This window comes from Bos indicus, chromosome 26 (genome assembly GCF_029378745.1).
Source record: "Bos indicus isolate NIAB-ARS_2022 breed Sahiwal x Tharparkar chromosome 26, NIAB-ARS_B.indTharparkar_mat_pri_1.0, whole genome shotgun sequence".
Classification (NCBI taxonomy): Eukaryota; Metazoa; Chordata; class Mammalia; order Artiodactyla; family Bovidae; genus Bos; species Bos indicus.
Window position 1 is genome coordinate 33499146 of NC_091785.1, and position 24627 is coordinate 33523772.

At 45.2% G+C, this 24627-nt stretch overlaps 1 protein-coding gene across 1 annotated transcript in view; it reads left to right on the plus strand.

Annotated features, from left to right (window-relative positions):
* The first annotated feature begins 14030 nt into the window (after positions 1-14030).
* HABP2 (hyaluronan binding protein 2) overlaps positions 14031-24627 on the plus strand; it is a 35509-nt gene continuing 24912 nt past the window's right edge. Inside the window, exon 1 of the mRNA XM_019988626.2 lies at positions 14031-14206. Coding sequence (XP_019844185.2) covers positions 14138-14206 — 69 coding nt within the window. The 5' untranslated portion in view covers positions 14031-14137. The remainder of the gene's footprint in view (positions 14207-24627) is intronic.

Consider the following 24627-nt stretch of genomic DNA (forward strand, 5'->3'; position numbering starts at 1 on the left):
GTCAATGCATGGCAAAAACCACTACAACATTGTAAAGTAATTAGTCTCCAATTAAAATAAATTAATTAATTTAAAAAAATCATTGAAATGGTTGTCAACATTTAGAAATCAGAAGAACTCAGGATTTCTGGCTTCTCTTGAAACTCTCTGGCCACACCAGGCCCACAGTCCTGCTGCCCTAGGATGCTGACCCTGGGTGGGGCTCCCCCTGTTCCCCCAGTTTCCACCAACCATTTTGCTTCCCACCTTGAATCTAATATCCATCGCCATCCTCAGGCTGTTTTCCTTATACACCCTCCATTCCATTCATTTCAGATTTCCTGCCTGGCCTCTGCAGGCATCTACATTAGTAGCCCCAGACTCGTCCTGTTACTGCCGTTCCTTGTCTCTGTCCTTGCCACTTGCCAGCTGTTCCTGAAGGGCCACACAGAGCCCTGGACCTGCCAAAGTCTCTTCCCACTCTGATTCTCCTGGAAGCCTCCATGCAGACAAGTCATCTACTCTCATTCCTTGAAAACGTGTTGCCCCTCCTGCCTCCTTACCTTGGGTATCCATACTTCCCTACTTTTCCTTTAGCAACTAAATGTTAGCCTCACTATCAGTTTTCTATTGCTGCCATAACAGTTTGTGGCTTAAACACACAAATTTATTCCTTGGTTCTTCTGTAGGCCAGATACCCAACATGGGTCGCCAAGGGCTACCTTTAAGCTATCCGCAGGGCTATGTTCCTTGCTGATTACTACTTTCTTTGCTAGCTGTCAGCTGAGGGTCATTTCTCAGCTTCTAGAGGCCACCCGTATTCTTGACACATGGCCTTTCTCTCCCTCCTCCCCTTTTTTAAAAAGATTTTTTTTATGTGGATCATTTTAAAACTTTTTGATTTTGCTATAGTATTGCTTCTGTTTCATGTTTTGGTTTTCTGGCCACAAGGCATATGAGATCTTAGCTCCCTGACCAGGAATCTGTCAACCTATACCCCCTGCACTGGAAGGCAAAGTCTTAACCACTGGACCACGAAGGAAGTCCCTACTTTCTCCATCTTAGACATCTGATCTCTCTTACAACTTTGGGCATTTTTTTTTCTTTTTTGGCCCATCCCTGCAGCGTGCAGGATCTTAGTTTCCCAACCAGGGATTGAACCTGGGTCACAGCAGTTAGAGCCCGACTCATAACCACTAGGCAACCACGGGACTCTTCACACTTTGAATCTCTCCTTTTTCTTCTGCTTCATCCCTCTGACCCAGCAAAGAAATGTTCTCTGCTTTTTAGGACTCATGTCTTTAAGAAATTGGGTAAACCCAGATAATCCAAAATAATCTCAGCACCTCAAGGTCCAAACCCTTACACATATCTGCAAAGAGCCTTTTGACATACAAGGTAACATATTCACAAATTCTGTGGGATTAGGGCATGGACATCTTTGGGGGGGGCATTATTTTGTCTATCTTTCTATTCTATTCTATTTATTTATCTTAGAAGCCAAATTTAAGTCTTACATGCTCTAAAAAGTCCTTCTTAACAATTTCTCTTCTAAACTACTGTGCTGTGTGACTTTGAGGGAGTCACTTTATCTTTCTATTTCTCATTTCCATTGGATCCATGATATGCTGGTAAATTTTTACTAGCTGACTCTTGAGTGTGGGGGAGAAGCCCTGACTTATAGCATTTGCCAACTTCTGTGATCTATTTCTACATGGCTGATTTTAAGCTACCAATGTGATGTTACTGAATGCAGAATTGGAAAGAGATGTTGACAGCCGACTCTTGAGAGCCAGTGTGAGTCAGCTTCCAGGATTCCACTGCTTGAGTGTAAAATGAAGAATTGACTAGTTGATCAAAATGTCATTGACGAGTCAATAATTTCTTAGAATAGGGAAAACTTTTGATAGCTTTGTGCAAGTATTTCCCTCCGTGGGGCCGGTGCCATTTCCAGTGTAAATGTTTTAAAGATAGAAGAACATATCAGAGAAGTGATTTTATTAGAAAGGGCTGGGGAAAAACCACCTAGAAGGAGGCCCAGAGACCTCTGGTATCTGTTGGCCTCAATGTGATCACAAAATCCCAAATCCAACCAGAAAATGAGTTTGTTTTTAGAAAATGTATGATTTTTTTCTATAAACAAATTCATATTTATTATTATTGTTTTGTGATTTCTGTGAGCACATATTGCCAAGTGAAGGATTCAGCTGACCAGCCTCAGAAAAGAACCATTAGAATGTTATACAAATAACTTTAATAATTTTCTCTTGTAATATGTGCATTCATTTATGATTGTTAAATTTCTTGCTCTAAGGTAGCCTGAGAAATAATAGCTGCATTTATCGAGCACTTACTGTACAAAGAGCTTCCGTATATTATCTAACCCCTTATTGGTCCCAACTGGTTGAATAACCAAACAATATCAGATCACTGGGTGATAAAAAGAAGTTATTGGGATCCAAAACCCAACCCCCAGCTCCACTGTTCATGCAGGGGAATATCAGCCCTCTAGAGGGACTCAGCAGAGATCTCCGTGGGAGCCAGTGGGAGGGTTCAGGCTGGAGCCAAAACCAGCAGGAGCATGCGTACTGACAGTGGAGCCCGGTTTCCATGGGCCTGTTGACACAAGGTTCTTGTATTCACTTGCTGTTGCTTCCGATTACTCAGGGATGTAACAGACTCAGACTGGATCTGGGGCCCTAGCATCTCCAAGAGCACCACTGCCTCTTTCTAAGCCTGCCTTCATCTCTCTTTTCCCTTTCTTGTCCCTGTTCCTAAATCCTTGTGAGCTCCCATGCCCTTAAAGTGACAAAAACACATTAACTTAATTCAAGAAAACAATTATTGAGCAACTGCTGTATGCCATACACTGGAAATGCAAAAGTGAGAGAATCACAGGCTCAGCTCCAGTGTCCCCAAGAGTAACGTGTGCTCATGCTCAGTCGCATCTGACTCTGCGACCCCAAGGACTGCCATCCTCCAGACTGTGTCCATGGACTCCCAGGCAAGGATACTGGAGTGGGTTGCCATTTCCTCCTCTGGGGGGGATCTTCCTGATTCAGGAATGGAACTGTGTCTCCTGCGTCTCCTGCATTGGGATTCTTTAACACTGACCCACCTGGGAAGCCCTAAGAGTAACACACCAGGGTCTTAAGGTCATAAACTTCAAGATGCCACAGGAATCCTCAGGGTAGCAGCGGATTCCAATTTATAGGGGAAGACAGCTTCCCCTAGGAGGTCTGTCAAGCCGAGATTTAAAAGAGAAAAGGGTACAGTTTTCCAGGCACCAGAGGTGTGGAGACTCTTCTGGCCAGGGAATCACAATTGTAAATAAATGAAGACACGGGCGCTTCTGAGGCTGGAGCTTAGGATGCGTGTTTAGGATGGATATGAGGGAAGGGGGATGGTAGTTGGGAATAGAACCAGTAAGGCCAGGAGAAAGCCAGTCGCCAGAGGTCAGTTTAGCAGGGCGTCCTGTGTCACGTGACTCATCCTGGACTTTGTCCTGCAGCCAGTTAGGCACCATTGATGAGTTCTAAGCGGGTTAGTGACACAACCAGATCAGCATTTTAGAAGATGGCTCTCTGGCTCCATGAAGTGTGGATTTGAGGGTTGGGCTGAGAAATCCAGTTCGGCTCAGCTGGTAAAGGATCCGCCCACAATGTGGGAGACCGACATTCAATCCCTGGGTTGGGAAGATCCCCTGGAGAAGGGAAAGGCTACCCACTCCAGCATCCTGGCCTGGAGAATTCCATGGACTGTATAGTTCATGTGGTCGCAAAGAGTCAGACACAACTGAGTGACTTTCACTTTCACACTGAATTAAAAAAAAAGAAAGAAAATGTGCTTCGGAAAGATGTCAATGTCAGGCAGGGTCTAGAAGATATACATTTTGGAGAAGTGTTCAGAGATCTGCCTTCCCCTAAAGAGAAAAGGATTTTCAAAATATAACTGCACCCTCTATTCAGAATACTGGCAAGTCTATACAGAAAAGAACACCCATATATCAAGATCCCACCTCTCTTTCAGGTTGTCTGTTATGTTGAAGGGTAGAGAAACCTTCCAACATACAAAATGTATGCAGAATTTTATTCAAAAATGTCTAATAAATCAAAGATGCACTTAGAGTAAGAAGCATTACACAGCCCAGGTGACAGCTCTTTGTGAGGCTGGAGAGTCAAGGGGCATACTGTTTCTGTAGAACTGGTTGATGGAATGGGAGAGATTGGGGGAAAAAACACACTCTCTGCCATAGATAACCACTGAGCAGAGGAGATTTAAAATGAAAGAGGATACATCGAAGCCTCACTGAAAGACTAAAGAAAGGAAAGAAGCACAAATAGATCAGTTGTTGTGTGAAGACCTTCAGGTGTTTAATACATAATGGGTTGCATTGTGTTTGGAGGTTATACAGTTGTACTGCATCTCAGTGGTTTTGCATTTTTCCAAACCTTATAGATCACAGGAGCCAGAACTACCAACAGCCAAAGACCAGGGATCCCTCTGGCAAGAGGGAAGGAGCTCTGGATTTGGAGTCCATGGTGAGCCCTTGCCGAAAGAGAGGCTTCTGGCACCTGATCTAGCATGGCTGCCCACTATCTCTTCATTCATCCATTCAGCCAACGAATAAATATTAACACTCCATACCAGACTGTGGGCCAGAGGATAAATTAGGGCAGTAAACACGACAGATGCATGGTCTTCTGGAGAATACTGTGTGTCTGAGATGAATGGAGAATACTGTGTGTCTGAGAAGAACCCACAATGAGGCCAGATCAAACAGTATCTATCTCAATAAGAATGTTGGCTTTCATTCTAAGTGCAAAAAGAAAATATCCAAGAGTTTTAAGCAGGGGCATGATGTAATCTGGATTAGGCTTTTCTACAACGGTGGTGCATATGTGCTCAGTCGGGTCCAACTTTTATGACCCCATGGACTGTATCCCACCAGGCTCTTCTGTCCACTGAATTTTCCAGGCAAGAATGCTTGAGTGGGTTGCCATTTCCTACTCCAGGCGATCTTCCCAACCCAGGAATCAAACCCTAGTCTAGCATCTCCTGCAGTGGCGGCAGATTCTTTACCACTGTGCCGCCTGGGAATCCGTTTTCTACAAGACATACTATTATATGGTGGAAAATGAATTTAAGAGGAAGCAGGAATGAAAACAGAGAAAGCAGTAAAGGGGCTTTTGCAAGAGATTAGGCAGGAGATTACACATGCTTAGACTAGGGTGGGTGGTGCTAGAAGGCTTTGAGATGCATTCTGGAGGTAGAAACATGCTGACCTTTTGGGATTGAGGAAGGAGAGGAAGACACAAATGTTGATTTCCAACTTGAAAAGTCATGTGTACACTGATGCCATTTTCTAAAATGGAGAGGATTGGAAAAAGCTGTTGATTCTTCCTGTCCTCCAACTGGCATTTCTTGGGCACCTACTATCTGCTAGAGACTCAACACCTGCTTCTGAGAAAAAGAAGCAAATCTATGTCATGGGTTCATCCAGACTCTTGGTTTGGCCTGATAGACAGAGGCCCTTCATGGGTGATGCTGACGGACCACGTGGAATTCGAATCATCAGAGAGACCATGAGTTTCCCCATCCCATTTACTTAACTCCCACTTGTGTTCATCAGATCATAAGGTTTATAAAAGACAAAAAATTTGACCTGGAATTGGTCTTGGGAATTTTAAAAAATTTTTCTTATAAAATTGATTTAAGTATCATGAAAATCATGCCAAATGATCAGGGCTTTCAATTTCCTTTGGCCAACGGGGAGCTTAGCTATAAATTTGTAACTTGGCTTGCTTAATAACTATGTAGAGTTTATGGTTCCTATAATAGCATTCTGGTTTTCTCCTTGATATTGATTAGCTCAACTAAACATCTGTCACTGTCTATCCCACGGATCCGGATCAGTCTGCCCATGTTTGTGGCTCCAGCCATCTCTGACTAGACCAAGTGTTGACTAGGGAACTTCATTCAGAACTTGACTGGGCCATTCAGGTTTCCTGAATTGGATATTTGGATTAAGGGATGTGAGGTAAATTCCCATTTAGTGGTTGAAGTGGGTGTTCTAGAGGGTACCACCAGATCCCCAGTTCCCAAATGAAGCCCCCTTTCTCTCAGAGGCCAGATATTGGCTGCCAGGGGCTCTCAGCTGAGTTCTTCTCCGAGAGTTACTCTTAACCAGGGTTGCCTTGCCCAAGCTCAGCCCTATCTCCCAGGGTTAGCCCCCATTCCATGACAAGATGGTCCCAGTACAAAGTCCCAGTCCCCTTGGCTCATGGCAGGACAACACTGGAGACCATCTCAGCTCTAGAACATTTCATGAAATGGGTCTCTGTTGTGAGTGCCTTACAGCCCAACCTTTCCCTCTGCCTCCCTCCCTCCTCATGGGTGTTGGTCCTAAGAGTACTTCCCAACAAATTCCCTGCCCACAAATCTCAACATCTCTGTTTCCCAGGAAACTCAACCTAAAACAAATGGCTGATATTGCTGGTGGCAACAGTGACATCCCTAAGAATAAGTAATTGTAAGGAAGACGTGGACATGGAAATTGGTGAGGCAATGGGCAACCTTTACTTTTAGACTTGCTGTTTTCGTCAGTAAGTTCCAATGTGGCTCGGGGTTAAGGGCAAAACCACCACCCCGAGAGTCTCCAGTCCATGCAGTAGAGCAGGAAGAGCTTCAGACCTGGCTCTGCCTCAAGCTCTGTGACCTTGGGCAATGCGTTTAACCTCTCTGAATCTCTCGAGTTTCTTTATTTGCAAAATGGACCAAATCACCTTGCAGGGTAGTTACACAGACTGTATGAGCTCAAGATAGTAAAAGTACCTGTAACCCAGAAACTGCTCCATAAATGCTGGTTTCTTTTCACAAACAAGGTGGGCGGCACCCTAGTATCTTTCAGGCCAGAGAATGGAGTGTGTATGTGGTATCAACAAGTTTACAATGATCTGAACATACTAGACCATGCTAGGGGGCGTGAGGCAGACTAGGGGAAGTTTACTGCCCCATGACAAGTTAACAAGCCATCCCCCTTCCCCCCAAAAGAGAGTGCCCCTGGAAGTGAATGAGTCAGGCAGATGTCTTTGGGAACAACGAGAAGGAGCAGTGACATGTCCCTGCAGGATGTTGTCTATGATTAGAGATGACCTGAAGAATTTAGCCAAAGATCAGCCATGTGACTCTGAGTGGGGATAGTCCTGGGAATGTAACTCCATAAAGCTGGCACCTGGTCTGTCACCTGGCACATAGTAGGTGCTCAATAAATTCTTATAGAAGGAATGACAAATGATCTTTAGTCCTCCCATCCCACAAAGAAGTTCTGATGATTCCAGGATTTGGGAAGAATAATTTCTGAGTAAACACTGACTTCCCTTGTAGTCCAGTTGGTAAAAATTCTGCCTTCGATGAAGGAGACCCGGGTTCAATTCCTGGGTTGGAAAGATTCCCTGGAGAAGGAAATGGCAACCCACTCCAGTATTCTTGCCGGGAGAATCCCATGGACAGAGGAGCCTGGCAGGCTACAGTCAATGGGGTTGCAAGAGTTGAACATGACTTAGTGACTAAACCACCACCACCAAACACTGAGAACAGCAGTGTCATCAGCCTGGGGTCCCCTCCCACATTTACCAAAGTGTCTCCATTGTTTGCCAGGGCCCCTCCAGTTGTGCGGTGCTCTGGCTACATCTTCAGGACTCTCTCCTAGAGTTGTAGTCCACAAACTATGGTGCTCTTTTTTGTAAATACAGTTTTATTGAAACATAGTCTTGCTGTTGGTATTAGTACTATCATCCCTCAGTGTCTGGGGAGGATTGGTTTTAGGACCCTCTGTGGATAACAAAATCCATAGATGGTCAGTTCAGTTCAGTTCAGTCACTCAGTCGTGTCCGACTCTTTGCAACCCCATGAATCACAGCATGCCAGGCCTCCCTGTCCATCACCAACTCCCGGAGTTCACTGAGACTCACGTCCATCGAGTCAGTGATGCCATCCAGCCATCTCATCCTCTGTCGTCCCCTTCTCCTCCTGCCCCCAATCCCTCCCAGCATCAGAGTCTTTTCCAATGAGTCAACTCTTCGCATGAGGTGGCCAAAGTACTGGAGTTTCAGCTTCAGCATCATTCCTTCCAAAGAAATCCCAGGGCTGAGCTCCTTCAGAATGGACTGGTTGGATCTCCTTGCAGTCCAAGGGACTCTCAAGAGTCTTCTCCAACACCACAGTTCAAAAGCATCAGTTCTTCGGTGCTCAGCTTTCTTCACAGTCCAACTCTCACATCCATACATGACCACAGGAAAACCCATAGCCTTGACTAGATGGACCTTTGTTGGCAAAGTAATGTCTCTGCTTTTGAATATACTATCTAGGTTGGTCATAACTTTCCTTCCATGGAGTAAGCGTCTTTTAATTTCATGGCTGCAATCACCATCTGCAGTGATTTTGGAGCCCCCCAAAATAAAGTCTGACACTGTTTCCCCATCTATTTCCCATGAAGTGATGGGACCGGATGCCATGATCTTCGTTTTCTGAATGTTGAGCTTTAATCCAACTTTTTCACTCTCCTCTTTCACTTTAATCAAGAGGCTTTTTAGTTCCTCTTCACTTTCTGCCATAAGGGTGGTGTCATCTGCATATCTGAGGTTATTGAGATTTCTCCTGGCAATCTTGATTCCAGCTTGTGCTTCTTCCAGCCCAGCGTTTCTCATGATGTACTCTGCATATAAGTTAAATAAGCAGCGTGACAATATACAGCCTTGACGTACTCTTTTTCCCATTTGGAACCAGTCTGTTGTTCCATGTCCAGTTCTAACTGTTGCTTCCTGACCTGCATACAAATTTCTCAAGAGGCAGGTCAGGTGGTCTGGTATTCCCATCTCTTGAAGAATTTTCCACAGTTTATTGTGATCCACACAGTCAAAGGCTTTGACATAGTCAATAAAGCAGAAATATATGTTTTTCTGGAACTCTCTTGCTTTTTCCATGATCCAGCAGATGTTGGCAATTTGGTCTCTGGTTCCTCTGCCTTTTCTAAAACCAGCTTGCACATCTGGAAGTTCACGGTTCACGTATTGCTGAAGCCTGGCTTGGAGAATTTTGAGCATTACTTTACTAGTGTGTGAGATGAGTGCAATTGAGTATCCTATAAAAAATGGTGTAGTACTTACATAAAACCTACACGTATCCTCCTGTATACTCTAAATCATCTCTAGATTGTTTATAATATCTAATATAAATGTTGTTGTTCAGTTTGACTTTTCATGACCTGTGGACTGCAGCACACCAGGCTTCCCTGTCCTTCACCGTCTCCTAGAGTTTTCCCAAATTCATATTCATTGAATCAGTAATGCCATCCAACCATTTCAGTGGTTAATACAAAGAATATGCTATATAATTAGTTGTCAGTCAGTCAGTTCAGTCGCTTAGTCGTGTCCAGCTATTTGCAACCCCATGGACTGCAGCATGCCAGGCTTACCTGTCCATCACCAACTCTCGGAACTTGTGCAAACTAAATAATTGTAGATGCTATGTAAATATTGATCATTGCTAGCAAGCAGCAAATTCAAATTTTGCTTTTTGGAATTGTCTAGAATATTTTTTAAAAATAGTTTTGATCTGTGGTTGGTGGAATCTGTGGATATGGAACTGTGGATGTGGAGTGCTGGATGTGTTAGCTGCAGCTGCTTCTGTGTAAAAATGGCAGAACTGAAGATTCACAACATAAACTGGAAGTCTAGAAAAAAACTAAGATTTTTACTATCTAGCACTTTTAGAAGTTTTTTGACCCCTGTTCTAGAGAGAACAGTAAGACAAGAGTCACCCCAAGGGTACAGTCATTCTGTCCCTGGGTTGGGGATTAGATTCACTGAACACAAGTCCTTTCATCTCTGAGGGTCTGGGGGCTCAGCAAGTAGCATCCTATGAAAAGACTTCTGACACTAAAGCCAGTGTGTTTTGCAAAGTCTGCTCTATGCCAGGTGCTGCTGCTACTGCTGCTAAGTCGCTTCAGTCGTGTCCGACTCTGTGCGACCCCATAGACGTCAGCCCACCAGGCTCCCCCATCCCTGGGATTCTCCAGGCAAGAATTCTGGAGTGGGTTGCCATTTCCTCCTCCAATGCATGAAAGTGAAAAGTGAAAGTGAAGTCGCTCAATCGTGTCCAACTCTTAGTGACCCCATGGACTGCAGCCCACCAGGCTCCTCTGTCCATGGGATTTTCCAGGCAACAGCACTGGAGTGGGGTGCCATTGCCTTCTCTGGCTCTATGCCAGACACTGCATTTAATGCCTTACCTTTATTCTCTCATGTATATTTCATGGTGATCCCATGAGGGAGGAACCACGGCATCTCTATTTCACAGATGAGGAAACTGAGACTCGGAGAGAGTAAATGATTGGCCCACTGTCCAAAGCAGAGACGTGGCTGAGCCAGAGCTCACGTCAATTTCAAGTCTGGGCTGCTGCTCTTTACCCCCGATGCCCACTACCTCCCCATACTGAAGGCCTAGCCGGAAGAGCTGTTACTTGTAAATAATAAACATGAAGCAGGTTAGTCCAGGCCCAACAGATGTCATGTAACCCAGTCCATCAAAGGCTGGGTCTCCAGCAAGGGCATTTTATGAGGGATACTTCCCTTAGGGTGGAAGAATCAGCCTGCTAGAGAACCAGAGTCCCAAGGCCTCCCGGGGCAGGACAGACATTCTCACCAGCAACACGTAACCCTACACGTGAGAAAACAGCACCCAGAGCGCTAGAGAATAGATTGACTTGATCACATCTGAAACCTCCGCCGGGATGAGAGGTGAAGTCTCATGTGTTTGGACTTAAAAAACAGAGATCCCAGATAGGTTTGATTCAACCCCCCCGATAAAGCCATATCACATGAAAAACTAGTCCTTTTGTCCCACCAAATTAAAAGGATTAAGCATCTTTTAGAGAATTCTCTCTTTCAGGGCTACAAGCAGAAGTTTATTCGGTTTCACACTGTTGTGATAACAAAACTTTAGGGAACTGAGACAATATGTGGGAGGCCTGCGGTTATTACACAAAGAGCACAATTGTTCACTTTTTGCTTGAGATAAAAGGAAGAGTACATGTCAGGGAAATGAATCCAGATTCTGTTTATAAAGGTGAACAACAGACTCACCAGGTCACTTCCTGTTGACACAGGAAGAGAAGCTTCTGGTTTGTTTTCTTGGAATCTCTCCACAAAGTCAGAAGGTCGCTAGTTCACATGAGGCTGTGGAGGTTAAAAGAAAAGCGTATGTCACGTGGGTGATTCAGTGATTTGACTTGTCTGAAATTTCCATTTCCGCCTTTCACAGTCTGAGCTGATACTACGAAGGCTCCAGCTCTGAGTCTGGAAAGCAGCAACCTCTTTGTGCACACTGCCTCTTTGACCCTTGCTCCATGACCAGATAACCAGTAACGCTGTCTACACCCCACTTAGCCACTGTCTCTACCATCGCCACCTCACAGTCTATGGAAGACTCCCACTCACAAAGATTTCTGTCTGATCACCTTGTTTCATTCTTTTCTAGACTTATTCTTTTCTTCCACTTATTAAAATTAACTTGCTTACCCTTTCACGGTCTGCCTAACTCTCCCTTAACCAGCAAGAAACTTCCTTAAGAGCAAAGTTCATGTCCGACTCTTCTGTCCCAGTGTGGCCAACGCTTGCTCACAGCAGATCATCACTAGGTAACCAATGAATATTCATGTAGTGTCCATGAATAAACTGAAGGATGTTTACAAGTGTACCAATGCTTTGGCTTTTTTTTTCATACCCAGTTTTCCTTTTCACATTGAGTTGGCTATGCTATCTATGGTGCCTGGGTTAAAAAGTGTCCAGCTGTCACTTAACCACTGTAAGAAAGTGGTTATTCCTTTCCTCATTCATTCATGGTGTATCTACTGAATGCCTATCACGAGCCAGGCAAGTGCCAGGCATCCCCACCAAGAATCCAATAATGAATAAAACAGAGTGCCTACCACATGAGTTTTCAGTCCAGTGGGGGCCGTAGGGAAACAAATATTAATGGAAGAGTAATATAAGTATGTAATTGCAGCTTTGATAAGTGTTGTGAAAGAAAAACTCATGTAGGGCTTTTGAGGAAATAATGTTTGGGACAGCCCTGGTGGCACAGTAGATAAGAATCCTCCTGGCGGTGCAGGGGACACAGGTTTGATCCCTGATTCAGGAGGATTCCACTGCAGAGCAACAAAGCCCGTGTGCCACTGAGCTTTGAGTGACTGAGCCCCCATGCTGCAAATACTGAAGCCCTAAGTGTCTAGAATCTGTGCTCCGCAACAAGAGAAGCCACCACAATAGAAGCCGGCACACCATTACAAAGAGTAGCCCCTGCTCACTGCAACTAGAGAAAACTTGCGTAAATCAATGAAGACCCAGGACAGCCAAAAATAAATAAGTAAAATTAGGTAGAAAAAAATAATAAAAATTTTTTAAAAGAAGAAATGTTTGGGCTGAAATTGGGAAGTTGGATTAACTAGATGGGTACCTAAATGAATCTGCTAAAGAGTGATCAGCATTAGAGTTAGGATGAGAGTTAGGAGTGGAATAAGGCTGGGGCTTCTCCAGTGGCTTAGCAGTAAAGAATCTGCCTGCAATGCAGCAGACTCAGGAGACACGGTTCAATCCGTGGGTCAGGAAGATCACCTGGAATAGGAAACGGCAGCCCACTCCAGTATTCTTGCCTGGAAATTTCATGGGCAAAGGAGCCTAGCGGGCTACAGCCCGTAGGATCAAAGAGTCGGACACAACTGAGTAAGCAAGGGAGATTGGGGACTAATAAGGGAAGATTAAAGATCTTTCCCAGGAAACTGTGCTTATCTTATAGGGATTCGATGAATGTTGACCAGGAATGAATTGCTGTCTGCCTAAAACAGAATGGAGAAAAAATAAGTGAACAGAAGACAAATTATGGTTTGTCTTTTTTTTGTAATTTGCTCTTTTTTGATGGTTTACTCTTCAAGGACCGTCTTTCTGGTGGTTTGCTCTTTTTCGATGGTTTGTTCTTCAAGGACCATCTCTCTGGCGACTGGGGCACTGACTTTGGTCTTCTCCTGGGCTACTACGTGTGGGGCCCTCCATGACCAGCAACCCAGCTTCTGAAGGTGGAAGCAGCCACACAGGTGTCTAAGTGCATGTCCAAGTAGGGATGGCAGATGGGCGAACAGGTGAGCCAGCTGAGCACCTGCCTTGGTCATCAGCAGGATTTTAGACCCTGGATTTAGGGCTCAGATGAGAGGATTCCTGGAGCCCTTGCAGAGGTTATTGTGGGCAGCTAGGTGTTTGTAGAAGCTCACAACGATCCTACTAAAGAGATCAATTGTATCCATGAGCACCCACGCTTCATAGGCAACTGTTGCTTTTATAGCGCTACCTGCAATCAGTGTAGGTAAAAAAGACTGTAAGAAACAATTGGCCCCAGATATGAGCACCGTGGGCACTTTTCCCCCTCTCTTGATCAAAGAAAGACTCTAATGAAAGGGAAAAAAATAATTAAAAAGTTAAAGCCTTATGTAATGAAATTTAAAAGAAAACTTTGAAGCCAACAAGCAATCGTGGGCAATGCTTCAAAGGGCCTAGAATCAATGTTTGTCAATAGCAGTTTTGCATCCTTTAATTTATCTTTCATGAATATAAAGCGTGATGTTATTAGGAGCCTATCCATGCCTTAATTCTGCTAGCGATTTGATGAATCAGATCTCTATTAACATTCTGATCGAGTCAGCAATGTCAGAGGCCTGTGGCAGGAGCCTCACTCTGGCCAGGCTTTTATCCTGCAACCGAGATGCTAGTGAACTGTGGGGCCTTCTGCACTGAACCCTTGGCAATCCCGCCCCCACCCCCAGGAGCCAGGGGCACTTTATCTCTGCTGCTTTCTTTGGAGACTTTTTCTCCAGAAAAGAAACCAACCCCATGACTCAGCCCAGCCCCAAAGTTACCATTTGTTTAATCAAGATAGTTGGTTTGCAAAACATTAAACATTAAACAGTATTTGATGCCTAGTTAATAATTTGCATCCTCTTCATTTGTTCCTGAATCCTGGGAGACTGACATTCCCCCCTCCCCCCAAAAGGCAGAGACAACAAAAGAAATTGTATTTAGAGCAAAACAAGAGTTCTTAAACTACAAAGATGTTTGCCAGAATGTCTGATCTCCATGTTCTGCTGTTAATGGTTCTGGCGGGAAAGACAGCCTTCGGGGTAAGTGTTCTTTTCAAATATCTGGTGTTGAGAGGCTCTGAGGTTATTAGGAAGACCAAACCCACTGGGCCAGGAGCAATGAGAAACTTTAGTTGTGAAAGACTGGTGTTGCCAGGTCGAATATGTCCTGATTTCGAGCTCTAAAGCAGGTCTTTCATGTTGGTTGCTATTAAGTGGCCAGTTCCATGAAGCCATGCAATTGACTTGAGTCATCTTGGAGCAGTCTCCATGAACAACTTCCAACTAAGGGAATCGGAGCCAAAAAATCCACTAAGGCAGCATGTTTTGTCTGATGTGAACCCAGAGATCCCTTTGGGAAGCCACTGAAAGCTACCAACTCTTTCTTTGTACATGCTGACACGCATACCCAGTTCTCCAGCTTCTTTGGGGGACAATAGGGTAAGAATCCCCCTACTTTGACCCTAGAGGAGAATCTTGCTGGCAACAGCTTTACTTAGGTGGATCGAATTTGGAGAGAAGCTTCGCAAGCAGGACTTTTTCTTGCATCAACCTGTGATTGTGGCTGTAGTTAACGGGGCACAGAGGTGAGCAGGGGCCCAGGAGGTCGTGGTAAGTGGAGAAGGAAAGTTACATCAGGGGCTCTCACATGGGGAACTCAAGACATTAGGGAGCAGATGAGGTGTGGTGGTGTCTGCTCCTGTTTCGTGCCCTTGTAGTCCAAGACTGTTAGCTGGGTCTCTGTGGGCATATAAGGGGGGTCCTCACCAGACCTCACACCTCTCAAGCTCCATGCTGGAGGTGGTCTGAGGTGGGAGTGTGGGCTTGGAAGCCAGGGTTTGAATCTCAGCTTCGCCACATTCTGGGTGTGGATCCTTGTGCAAATAACATCATCTCTGTGAACCTCAGTTTCCTCTACTGCAAATCAACTGATAATCTCCCCCAGATTTGGGAAGGGTCGTGACTGATTAAGCAGGGCAATGCATGCTCACATTCAATAAATGTGAGCTCTTTTCCCTTGAAATTTCCAAAGTGAACACGAGTTCTTTATAAAAATCAAAGAAGGCTCACCTTTGTTAGGGTGGAGGGGGGTGGTGAGTAACGTACAAGAAACAAATGAGAACTGAAATAACAGTCATCATATTAAATACCTTCGCATTTTATTTCCAGTTTCACTCCATAGAGCTAATCTGCAGGAAGCAGATTAGATTCTAGGCTTTCTGATTAGCATGCCTTAAAAACAGCAGCTTCTCCTCCCCTTTTCGTAAACTGTACACAGACACCTACCTTAGTACCATATTAAGCTGCCAATGACTCATCTTGGAAAGAATTTTCTTTCCCAATGATAACTTGTGTATGTGTGTGTGTGTGTGTGTGTGTGTGTGGTGTGGCTGCAATGATCAGTCGTTATCAAACCCTCTACATCACTGATTGCTGTTGAATGTCTGAGGCTAAGATCCTACAGAAATAGCACAGGTCTAGAAAAAAGCGATGGAAATTATTAGACTCACAAAGAGTCCAGGGAAAGTACCACTCAGAAGAAATTAAATCCTAAAATTTGCAGGCAAGGAAGAGAGTGGATGCAGTCTGTTTGAAGTTCAGCAAAAGATAACAGTCTCCCCAAATTCTTATTTTGCAAGCCCTAGTGAATTTTTAGGGTTAGCAATGAAATTGTAAGTCAATAATGGATAAAAGAGAAAATATGAGAACTAGCCTTTAGGCAACGAGCTTAGTCAATTCCAAAGAGAGGATTCAGGGCTTTGGAATGTTTTCTTACTCCAGATGCATGCCAGACAGGTGACTGGGAGAGTGGCTTGCATTCCATAGGTCAATACACAGAGACACAGGGGAAAGTGGCCAACTCACTCAGATGTTTAGAGAGCTTGAGACATCACCAGGAAGGAAGGAACCACATAGCCAGATGGACAGGGTGGCTTCTCCTGCCCCAACGTAGGTAGTAATAACAAACTGCCATTTAATGAGAAATCCTGTGTGCTGTGCGCTGTGCTTTTGAGGCATTGGCTTTTGAGTTCTCCAGAAGAAAGAACAAAATAATGCCATTTGCAGCAACATGGACAGACCTAGAGATTGTCATACTGAGTGAAATAAGCCAAACAGAGAAGGCTAAATAGCATGTTACAGCTTTTATAAACGGAATCTAAAAAGAAATGATACAAATAAACTTTTTTACCAAACAGCAATAGGCTCACAGACTTAGAATATGAATTTATGGTTGCCAGGGGGAAGAATGGGGAGAAGGGATAGTTACGGAGTTTGGGATGGACATGTACACACCGCTATATTTAAAATGGATAACCAAGTCCCTGCTGTGTAGCACAGGGAACTCTGCTCAATGATATGTGGCAGACTGGATGGGAGGGGAATGTGGGGGGGATGGGTACATGTACATGCTTGGCTGAGTCTCTTGGCTGTCCACCTGAAACTATCACAGCATTGTTAATCAGCTATACTCCAACACAAAGTAAAAAGTTTAAAAAGAAAAGAAAGAAGTACCGTTATTGCTTCCACTTTGCCGAGCAGGAAATTGAGGAACGTGTTCTCAAACTAGGAGGTGGCAGAGCTGAGTCTCAGACTATGGCTGGTTTCCGTCTGTCTGGATATGGTCTCTTGCCTGGGGCCCTGGCTGAGGATGAGATTTCTTTAGTCCATACAGCCTCCAGTATTCTTGCCTGGAGAATTCCTTGGACAGAGGAGCCTGGTGGGCTACAGTCCAAGAGGTCACAAAGAGTCAGACACAACTGAGTAACTAATTTTAGGGGGGCTTCCCTGGTGATTCGGATGGTAAAGAATCTGCCTGCAATGCAGGAGACCTGGGTTCGTCCCCTGGGTCAGGAAGATCCCCTGGAGAAGGGAATGGCAATCCACTCCGGTATTCTTGCATGGGAAATCCCATAGACAGAGGAACATGGCGAGGCTACAGTCCATGAGGTCGCAAAAGAGTCAGACACAAAACACACACACACACACACACACACACACACACAAAGAGCCAGACACGACTTGGCGACTAAACAACAACATATGGCCTTAGGGGTATGATCCTTCCTATAGGGGTAGGGGGCTTTTAGACCAGGGGCCCGTTGCTGGGTCAAGCATCAGGCACAGATTCCTTGTGCCTCTGAAAGTTTAAACAAAAGCAGTCACAGGTCTCCCATTGCTGCCCACTGGAGAGATGCCCGGAAATCTGCCTATGCATTCAGATTATACCACAAACATTATGATGACTTCTCTGTGGGCTCATCTGTAACTTAGGTTTATATTCAGGTATCATGATCCCAAAAAAGCGTGGTCAAATATTGCCATAGATTCCAGGGAATCCTTCATAGTGCCTTCCTGGTCTGGTCTAGATTTGTTTTTTCCTTACCTGTCAGTGTTGAACACCTGTCCCCAGCACAGGGGCTTCCCTGGTGGCTCAGTGGTGCAGAATGCCTGCCAATGCAGGACAATCAAGTTCAATCCCTGGGTCGGGAAGATTGCCTGGAGTAGGAAATGGCAACCCACTCCAGTATTCTTGCCTGGGAAATTCCATGGACAGAGGAGCCTGGCGGGCTACAGTCCACGGGGGTGCAAAAGAGTTGGACACAACTTAGCGACTAAACAACAAAATCCCCAGGACACCTCATATTGTTATTCCCATTTTCTGAAGGAGAAGCCAGCCCAGAGATGGTGACCTGACTTCCCAGCCAGAATTGAGGCGCAGCTCTGTGACTCCTCACCCATCACGGGAGGTTTGCTTGACTATGTGCCCTGTCCCTAGGGCTTTGACGTCTTTTCCTGCTGCGGTTCTGAGGGTGACTTGGGGTGCTCCTGGGCTCAGCTGTAATGCACTTTGACTTCTTCCAGGATCAGAAGCTAGAGGACGAGGCTTGTCAGGCTTGCCCTGTTTATCTCAGCTCATCCTCAGCAGGGGGCCTTGCAATTAAAATGCGTGTTTGCTCCCATTTCTTAGCTTTTTAAACCCTATAGAATTTAATCTCAAGAACTCTAGGGCTCCAGAATCCTCCTAGGTGGAGAGTCACAAAAATATCTGCACAGACAAGAGGTTGCAAATCTGTGGCTTGGGATGCATGTTGCTCACAGCCCGTGTTTTGTTTGTCAGGTAAAAGTTCAACCTGAAGACTGTTTTCATTTCCTTTCAATTGCTGGTGACATTTGAGAATCAGGACACCTCATATAATAATACAGACCCCAGCTTTTCCTGAAAATCAGACATTCTAGTAACACAGGCTTCCATTCTTATATAACACCGAGGGGACAAGGAACTACTGCTTCTGGTATTAGAAACTGAAGACCCCAGGCCCCCCAGGTCCCAGCATGCTCTACTTTTGACACTGTCTCTGTTCGATGGGTGTACATTACCTGTCCAGTTCCACCTTGGAAAGAGAGAGACAAACAAGGAAAGAAACACAGAGAGCACGCTTGTCTGATTATTGTTCAGAAACACTGTGGATGCCAAAATATTAGAGTCAATTTCGGGTGGTCAAGTTACAGGGCTCCTTGTCTGATTAATTCAAGAATCCATAACCGCATGGCCCCCAGGACCAAACAAGGGCTTTGACGAGAAGACACAAACCGCCCTTTTCAAAGCCTCAGTGCTCCAGAATGTCAGGGTCTCTTTCAGGCATAGGAGACATCCCTCCTTCATGCTGTGTAACCTATTCAAAGTCTTATGGAAAAGATAAGTACTGATTTGCACTGCATGTACCTATAGATATTAAAAAAACCTGATCCTAAGCACAAGTCCAACTCATTAGCTTTGGTAGTGTACGCTGTTATTTAGGGAAATCAGGTTGCAGGAAATCGTATGTGTGTGTAGGCACAGATATATTTATATTTTCAATTCATTAGAGTTTCCTAAATGCAGAAGCAATTCTGCTGTCACAGAGAAATAAACAGCATGCCAGAATATTCGGCAGCCGGGATTTTAAATAAAACATGCTTTTTCTTCATAATTAATATAACAAGGTTTCCTGGCTTAGGACTTGGCAAAGATCCCAGGAAAAATGGGGGGAGGGGGCTGGTGTGACGTGCTTGTGACCCAACGAACAAATTCCAGGAAGAGTTTGTGCTGCTGAGCGAGCTCTCCTCAATCACTTCATAATTTGAAAATAAAAAAAATTTTTAACATATTGACAACAATGGCTAATAATCACTGTAGCAAGTATTTATTAAGCTTATTAAGTCTTTGCTGTATGTCAGAGATTGTGTGTTTTATATTTTATGTATAAATATATTTATATTTATTACCTCATGTATAGCTTCCCCACAGCTCCATGAGGTAAGGACTGCTGTCATCCTCATTTAACAGATAACAAACTAAGCTTTAAAGAAATTAAATAATCTGCACAGATGGCTGCCCCGTGAGGTTACAGAGCTGGGATTCAAACCCAGGATGGCTTGATGCTGGTCCCAAATTCATAACCTCTGTGTTAGAGGTTGCTGTGACAGGCACTACCCTGAAACGACTGAGACCTTCAATGTGGAATGGAACGTGTCCAGAGGGACAGTGGCCTCAGATTCCAGCTTCAGGCAGGAGGAAAAGTCACTCCCACCTGGAAGCTTCTCCAACAATCCCTGAAGCTTTTCTTTCCAACATGAGAAGGATCAAGTCTTGCTAGATGGCTAGCCCGTTAGCTCAGGGCTTTCAAAACTTTAGTCATGAATGAATCCATCTTCAGAAATTTTGCCAAAGCCCAGACTAGTTTCTTAATACTTTCTGTCAACCTAAATAGATTTATTTTGAAAGGAAACTGTCACTACTATAAATTGGAAAATCAAAGAAAAGGAAACAATGATATTGAATTCCAACTGGCTGCAGCTGTCATTCTAAAACTCCACGCGGAACTCTGCTTTCTTCTTGGTAGGAGGGAAGATTAGGAAGAGTGGCTCAGATGGTAAAGAATCTACCTGCAATGAGATAGACCTGGGTTTGATCCCTGGGTTGGGAAGATCCCCTGGAGAAGGAAATGGCAACCCACTCCAGTATTCTTGCCTGGAGAATTCCATGGACAGAGGAGCCTGGTGGGCTACAGTCCATGATCTCACAAAGAGGCAGACATGACTGAGCAACTAATACTTCACTTTGGAGGAGAAGGACTTACCAGCACCACCCCAGTCTGTCTTTGTTATGGGATTGGGAGAGCTTACAGTAAAACTGAGAAGGAAATGGCTTTCTCACGCTGTGTTTTGACGTGATGTCTCCCCTGGCCAGGCACCACCCGAATCAACTTGGATACCAGCAGCAGTTCACATGCCACACCAGGGAAAACACAGACGTAAAGACAGCTTCGGGGATGGAACTGGTTCCCATTTGTGGGAAGTTAGTTTCCTGGGAAAGTGAAAAAAGTGAGAGAGACAGTTGCTCAGTTGCGACTGACTCTTTATGACCCCGTGGACTATAACCTGCCCGCCAAGTTCTTCTGTCCATGGAATTCTCCAGGCAAGATTACTGGAGTGGGTTGCCATTCCCTTCCCAGGGGATCTTCCCAACCCAGGGATCAAAAACAGTTCTGCATTGCAGGTGGATTCTTTATCATCTGAGTCACCAGGGAAGTCCACCTCCCTGGGAAGCCCCGGGCTTTTCCTGAGAACTGACTGGCGGAGGAGGGGAATATTGGGGCTTGTGCCCATGTGGTGGGCCTCAGACACAAGGCCAACCCACTCTTTTGTTCATTCATTTGCCATTTCAGTGGGCTCCCAAGAGCATGATCGCATCCAGAAATGTGTTTTTCTCCAACCTCCTCATACTGGATGGTCTCATGCCTGATCCTTCGGCTCCCTCCCTGCAAGCTCCTGTGATAACCCATTTGCACCAGTATCTCTCACCAAGTGCTTATGTGAAGAGCAACCGATTGCAAATGCTGTGCAGTCCAGTCCGCAGCTAACTGAGCAGAGGTGGTGTAGGTGGCCCTGGGTCGGGCACAGGTGACTGCCTCAGAGTGAAGGGATCCAGCCTAGACTTCCTCCCCAGCCCAATCCCCTCATGTCCTTACAGGAGTGCGTCATCCCACTGGGCCTGAGCTTCCTCCTTTGCATGTAAAGGGTCTGGGCCAGCTCCCCTTCACCTCCTGGCTCATCACTGTGGTCCTATAAACAGCTTTGCCCAGTGTCCCAAGAAGGAGACCACCCAGAGGGACCACTGGATGCTGCTTCTCCTTTGGCCTCGAATTTTCCCATTAGAACCTTCCCTCCTTCCCTCCAGCTCCAGATGAAAGCAAAGCCACAGTGAAGCCACTGCTAGGATAGCAGTGCGCATGTGCAATGGATGGATAGTTCATGTGCTAAAGCAAGGATGAGATTTCCTTTGACCACAAAGGACGGAGCGGCACCACTTCACACCTATCAGGATGCCTAGAACCCTTTGAAAATGAAAAATAACAAGTATTGGTGAGGATGTGAAAAAATCAGAGCTCTCATTTATTGCTGGTGGAAATAAATGGTGCAGCCACTGTGGAAGAGCATGGTGGTTTCTTAAAAAGTTAAACATAGAATTACAACATGATCTAGCAACTCCACTTCTAATATCAACCCCAAAGAATGGAAATTAGGGACTCAAACAGCTACCTGTACACCAATGTTCGTAGCAGCCTTATTCATATAGGCAAAGGATATCACAACCCAAGTGTCCATCAGCAGATGAATGGATAAACCGTGATATGCCATGGAATACTATTTAGCTATAAAAAGGAAAAAATTTTGATATATGCTACAACATGGATGAACCTTGAAAACATGAATAGTGGTGACATAAAGCCAGTCATAGAAAGACACGTATTGTATGATTCTACTTACATGCTGCTGCTAAGTCGCTTCAGTCATGTCTGACTCTGTGCGACCCCATAGACAGCAGCCCACCAAGCTCCCCCGTCCCTGGGATTCTCCAGGCAAGAACACTGGAGTGGGTTGCCATTTCCTTCTCCAATGCATGAAAGTGAAAAGTGAAAGTGAAGTCGCTGAGTTGTGTCCGAATCCTAGCAACCCCATGGACTGCAGCCTACCAGGGTCCTCCATCCATGGGATTTTCCAGGCAAGAGTACTGGAGTGGGGTGCCACTGCCTACTTATACGAGGTGCCTAGACTAGGTAAATTCATAGTGACGAAGTACAATAAAGGTTACTGAGGGCTTGGAGGAGGAAGGAAGAGAGTTATTTTTAAATTTTTTATTTATTCACTTATTTTTTGGCTGTGCTGGGTCTTCGTTGCTGTGCACGGGGTTTCTCTAGTCGTGGTGACTGGGGGCTTCTCTGGCTGTAGTACTTGGGCTTCTCGTTGTGGTGGCTTCTCTTGCTGCAGAACACAGACTATAGCTGCAAAGGCTTCAATAGTTGTGGCTCCTGGGCCCATTTATGCCAAAGCATGTGGAATCTTTCCAGACCAGGGCTGGAACCCGTGTCCCATGTATTTCAAGGTGGATTCTTCAGCACTGGACCATCAGGGGAGCCCGAGAGTTATTATTTAATGGATACGGAGTTTATATGTTAGGAATGATGAAAAAGTTTTGGCTATAGATAGTGGTGATGGTTACATAATACTGTGAATGTAATTAATGCCACTTAATGGTATACTTAAAAATGGTTAAAATGAAACAATGGTATGGTGCATATATTTTACAATTTTTTAAAAATGGCTGAGGCTTTGCATAATTGTTCATCTCAGGACATAGCTTATGTTTGCGGCAGGGGCCAGAGCAGATGGATGGTATGAAGGAAGCAGCAGCTGGAATGGTGACTGGAATACTGGCAACCCCTGTCCTCTGTCACCTCCACCTCTTACCCCAACACTGAGCGCTTGGTCCAGCAGTGGGGACAGGCCCTGCTGAGTTGTGCACTCCTGCTCGTGGCTCGCTTTCCAGCCCTGCAGCTTCACATGGCCACAATGCAGTTCTCTCCAGCTGCCTTTAGGAGCAATGCAAATCCTTCCCTGGTGTGTAGTGACATCTGGTCTACCACCAGGGCTTGGAAGAACATCCAAAGAGAAAGAGATGGCTGGGGTATGAGCTCCAATCTTACCTACCAGGTGAAAGGTTGTTCCGCTATTGGCTCATTCTAAGCCAAGGTTCTAGCCCCAGAGGTCAGGTCTAGCCCCAGCTCTTTGCTCTACTGCTTCCCAGTCCTTTGAGAACATATTGTGTTGTTCTTGCTGTTCAGTCGTTCAGTTGAGTCTGACTTTGCGACACCATGGAGCAGCACACCAGGCCTCCTGTCCCTCCCCATCTCCCGGAGTTTGCCCTAGTTCATGTTCACTGCACCAGTGATGCTGTCCAGCCATCTCATCCTCTGACACCCTCTTCTCCTTCTGCCCCTGATCTTTCCCAGCATAGGGTCTTCTCAGTGAGTTGGCTCTTTGCATCAGATGACCAAAATACTGGAGCTTCAGCTTCAGCATCAGTCCTTCCAGTGAATGTTCAGGGTTGATCTCCCTTAAGATTGACTGGTTTGATCTCCTTGCTATCTAAGGGACTCTCAGGAGTCTTCTCCAGCAGCACAGTTCAAAAACATCAATTCTTTAGCATTCTGCCTTCTGAGAAAATGTCCTAATAGTTAATTCCTAGAGACCATCAACACAGACTTTTAGTCTCTGCTTTTTTGTTTTGTTTTCTAGAAGGTTTAGAATTGTCAAAAGTAGAGGAAGAGCCCTGTGTTGAAATAATCACTAAAGATAGGACAGAAGAGATTAGACCACAATGCCCTCCACCCCCAAGAAGATTATGCTGTAAGTCACAGGATCCCTCTCTCTGTGCCCCCCTCCCCCCAGCTGCCTTCCCCCCAAAACTATCCTTAGCCTAGAAGACACCATATTATGCTCACTGGTGACTGGGTAAGGGGGTGAGATGTTAACATTGCTAGTAATTTGCTTCTAACTCAGTTTAGTTCAGTTCAGTTCAGTCGCTCAGTCGTATCTCTTTGTGACCCCGTGGACTGCAGCACACCAGGCTTCCCTGTCCATCACCAACACCCGGAGCTTGCTCAAATTCATGTCCATTGAGTCAGTGATGCCATTCAACCATCTCATCCTCTGTCATTCCCTTCTCCTCCTGCCTTCAATCTTTCCCAGCATCTGGGTCTTTTCCAATGACTCAGTTCTTCACATTAGGTGGCCAAAATATTGGAGTTTAAGCTTCAGCATCAGTCCTTCCAACTGGGGAAGGCCAAAGTCCTGAGGCATGGATCCATCGTGAAAGCCTGATTAGAGATGGACCAGCAGTTGGATCTCAAGGGCTCTCACTGAATCTACTGCAAAACGTCTACCTTCCCACGTGCCAGAAGTAGCTATTCCTAGCCCTCTCAGAGGAGCTGGGCAGTTTGTGAGCACTCAGCCATGGTGAGACTGGGGATACACATGACGGAAGAAGCAGGCAGTAGCTTGTGCGCCTTTCGATCTGGGTGGAGATGTTTGCTGAAACATGTTTGTCACAGTGAACTGGCCGAGGCTCCAGCTGACTT